The 2,547-nt window shown below is 43.8% G+C and overlaps 1 protein-coding gene across 9 annotated transcripts in view; it reads left to right on the forward strand.

Annotated features, from left to right (window-relative positions):
• LOC139415802 (dysferlin, limb girdle muscular dystrophy 2B (autosomal recessive)) overlaps nucleotides 1-1,898 on the forward strand; it is a 163,041-nt gene extending 161,143 nt beyond the window's left edge. For all 9 annotated transcript variants that reach the window (XM_071163904.1, XM_071163900.1, XM_071163902.1 and 6 more), the window contains 3 exons: nucleotides 1-14; nucleotides 1,472-1,619; nucleotides 1,811-1,898. The exon at nucleotides 1-14 is cut by the window's left edge and continues 96 nt beyond it. In XM_071163904.1, the coding sequence (XP_071020005.1) occupies nucleotides 1-14; nucleotides 1,472-1,619; nucleotides 1,811-1,870 (222 nt within the window). In that variant the 3' untranslated portion in view covers nucleotides 1,871-1,898. The remainder of the gene's footprint in view (nucleotides 15-1,471; nucleotides 1,620-1,810) is intronic.
• The last annotated feature ends 649 nt before the right edge of the window (nucleotides 1,899-2,547 follow it).

Consider the following 2,547-nt stretch of genomic DNA (forward strand, 5'->3'; position numbering starts at 1 on the left):
CTGGAGGATCCACAGTGAGTCACCTGTCCTCCTCTGATCTCAAAATTAAAAGTTACCGAGCCTTGATTCACGTTCGGCTGAACCACACAGTCTACTTAATTCGCTGTCGTCTATGTCTTGTTCTGTCCCAGAAATGTTGTAGTCTCGAAAAGTTCCCAGGACACTTCGACAGAGGCTCCCAGAAATGGGGTCATCTAGTCAGCCAGAGACATTATTCCCTAAATATTCCGTCCACAGACTGTCCATAATGTCTATACATCCCATCACATGTATTTGCAGGAAAGAATTCAGACAGTTTCCAACAGTTTTCTACATTACAGCCTTATTCTAAAATTGGATTAAATTGTCCCCCCCCCCCCCCCCATAGCCCATAATGACAATTCAAAAATAAAAAAGACTAGTGTTCACATCCTTGAGTGGCCAAACCCAATCTTACCTCTCTGGAGATATCTGAACATAGCTGTGCAGCGACGCGCCCCATGCAACCTGATAGAGAGCTTGAGAGGATCTGCAGAGAAGAATGGGAGAAACTCCCCAAATACAGGTGGGCCAAGCTTGTAGAATTTTACCCAAGAAGACTTGAGGCTGCAATCGCTGGCGAAGCTGCTGAAGTACTGAGTGACGGGTCTGAATCATTATTTAAATGTGATATTTCAGTTGTTGTTGTTTTTTAAAATAAATGTACATTAGAAGAATTGGGTATTGTTTGTAGATTGATGAAAGATTGAAGATTGGAAACAAAAAAACGATTGAATCCATTTTAGAAAAATGCGTAACGTGATGAGATGTGGGAAAGGAGGTCTATGTATAAATGTATATTTATACTCCAAAGTCCAACATTGCTCATCATAATATTTATTTCTTTGTTATTAAATTCAATTATTGTACTTTTATAATTGTTTGTATTGTTGTGTATTGTTAGATATGCCCGCTCTGTTGGAGCTAGTAACACAAGCATTTCACTACACCCAGAATAACATCTGTTAAATATGTAATCAATAACATTCTATTTTATTTGGAAGACATTGCAGTACTTCCTGTTATACTAATGAATATTTCTCTCTCTCGTTCTCGCTCTTCTCTCTCCCCTCCCTCCCCCTCTATACCCTTCCCCCTCTCTCTCCCTCCCTCTCTCCCCTCCCTCCCCCTCTATACCCTTCCCCCTCTCTCCCCCCTCCTCCCCTCTCTCCCCCTCTATACCCTTCCCCCTCTCTCTCCCTCCCTCTCTCCCCTCCCTCCCCCTCTATACCCTTCCCCCTCTCTCTCCCCTCTCTCCCCCTCTATACCCTTCCCCCTCTCTCCCCCTCTATACCCTTCCCCCTCTCCCCCTCTATACCCTTCCTCCTCTCTCTCCCGTCCCTCCCCTCCCCCTCTCTCCCCTCTCTCTCTCCCCCCTCTCTCTCCCCCCTCTCTCTCCCCTCTCTCCCCCTCTCTCCCCTCTCTCTCTCCCTCCTCTCTCTCTTTTCCCCAGACGTCCTGAGACATCGTTCCTGTGGTTCTCCTCTCCCTACAAGACGTTGAAGTACATCCTGTGGGGGAGATACAAATTCCTCATCCTCCTCTTCATCCTCCTCTTCTTCCTCTTCCTCTTCATCGGAGTCTTCCTCTACTCCTTCCCTGTGAGTTGATAAAGGGATGTGTGTAGGGGTGGGTGGCTGTATGTGTTTCCTAATATAAGCGATGAATGGTGAGGATTAGAAATTCAATGCAGATAATATTTTTTCTGAACGTAAGATAGGAATGTTGAATGTGTGTGTGTGTGTGTGTGTGTGTGCGTGTTATTTAATTCCCTCTCTCTTCTCACATCTAGAACTATGCAGCCATGAAGATGGTCGGACCGTTCAGTGGACCTGCTAAAGGAACTAAATGAACATCTAGCTAAATAAAACAAACAAAAAGATAACAGTAAGAGGAGACAAGGAGAGGAAAACCACAGAGGAAGAGAAGGAGAGGAAAACAACAGAGGAAGAGAAGGAGAGGAAAACAACAGAGGAAGAGAAGGAGAGGAAAACCACAGAGGAAGAGAAGGAGAGGAAAACAACAGAGGAAGAGAAGGAGAGGAAAACCACAGAGGAAGAGAAGGAGAGGAAAACAACAGAGGAAGAGAAGGAGAGGAAAACAACAGAGGAAGAGAAGGAGAGGAAAACAACAGAGGAAGAGAAGGAGAGGAAAACAACAGAGGAAGAGAAGGAGAGGAAAACAACAGAGGAAGAGAAGGAGAGGAAAACCACAGAGGAAGAGAAGGAGAGGAAAACAACAGAGGAAGAGAAGGAGAGGAAAACCACAGAGGAAGAGAAGGAGAGGAAAACCACAGAGGAAGAGAAGGAGAGGAAAACAACAGAGGAAGAGAAGGAGAGGAAAACCACAGAGGAAGAGAAGAGCCAAAGAAAAGAACAACTGATTGAATAACCTAAAAAGAATCTGAAATCTAAAATATATTTTGATTTGTTTAACACTTTTTTTTTGGTTACTACATAATTCCATATGTGTTATTTCCTAGTGTTGATGTCTTTAGTAATATTCTACAAGGTAGAAAATAGTACAAAT

Source organism: Oncorhynchus clarkii, chromosome 9, assembly GCF_045791955.1.
Source record: "Oncorhynchus clarkii lewisi isolate Uvic-CL-2024 chromosome 9, UVic_Ocla_1.0, whole genome shotgun sequence".
In the NCBI taxonomy this organism is placed as follows: Eukaryota; Metazoa; Chordata; class Actinopteri; order Salmoniformes; family Salmonidae; genus Oncorhynchus; species Oncorhynchus clarkii.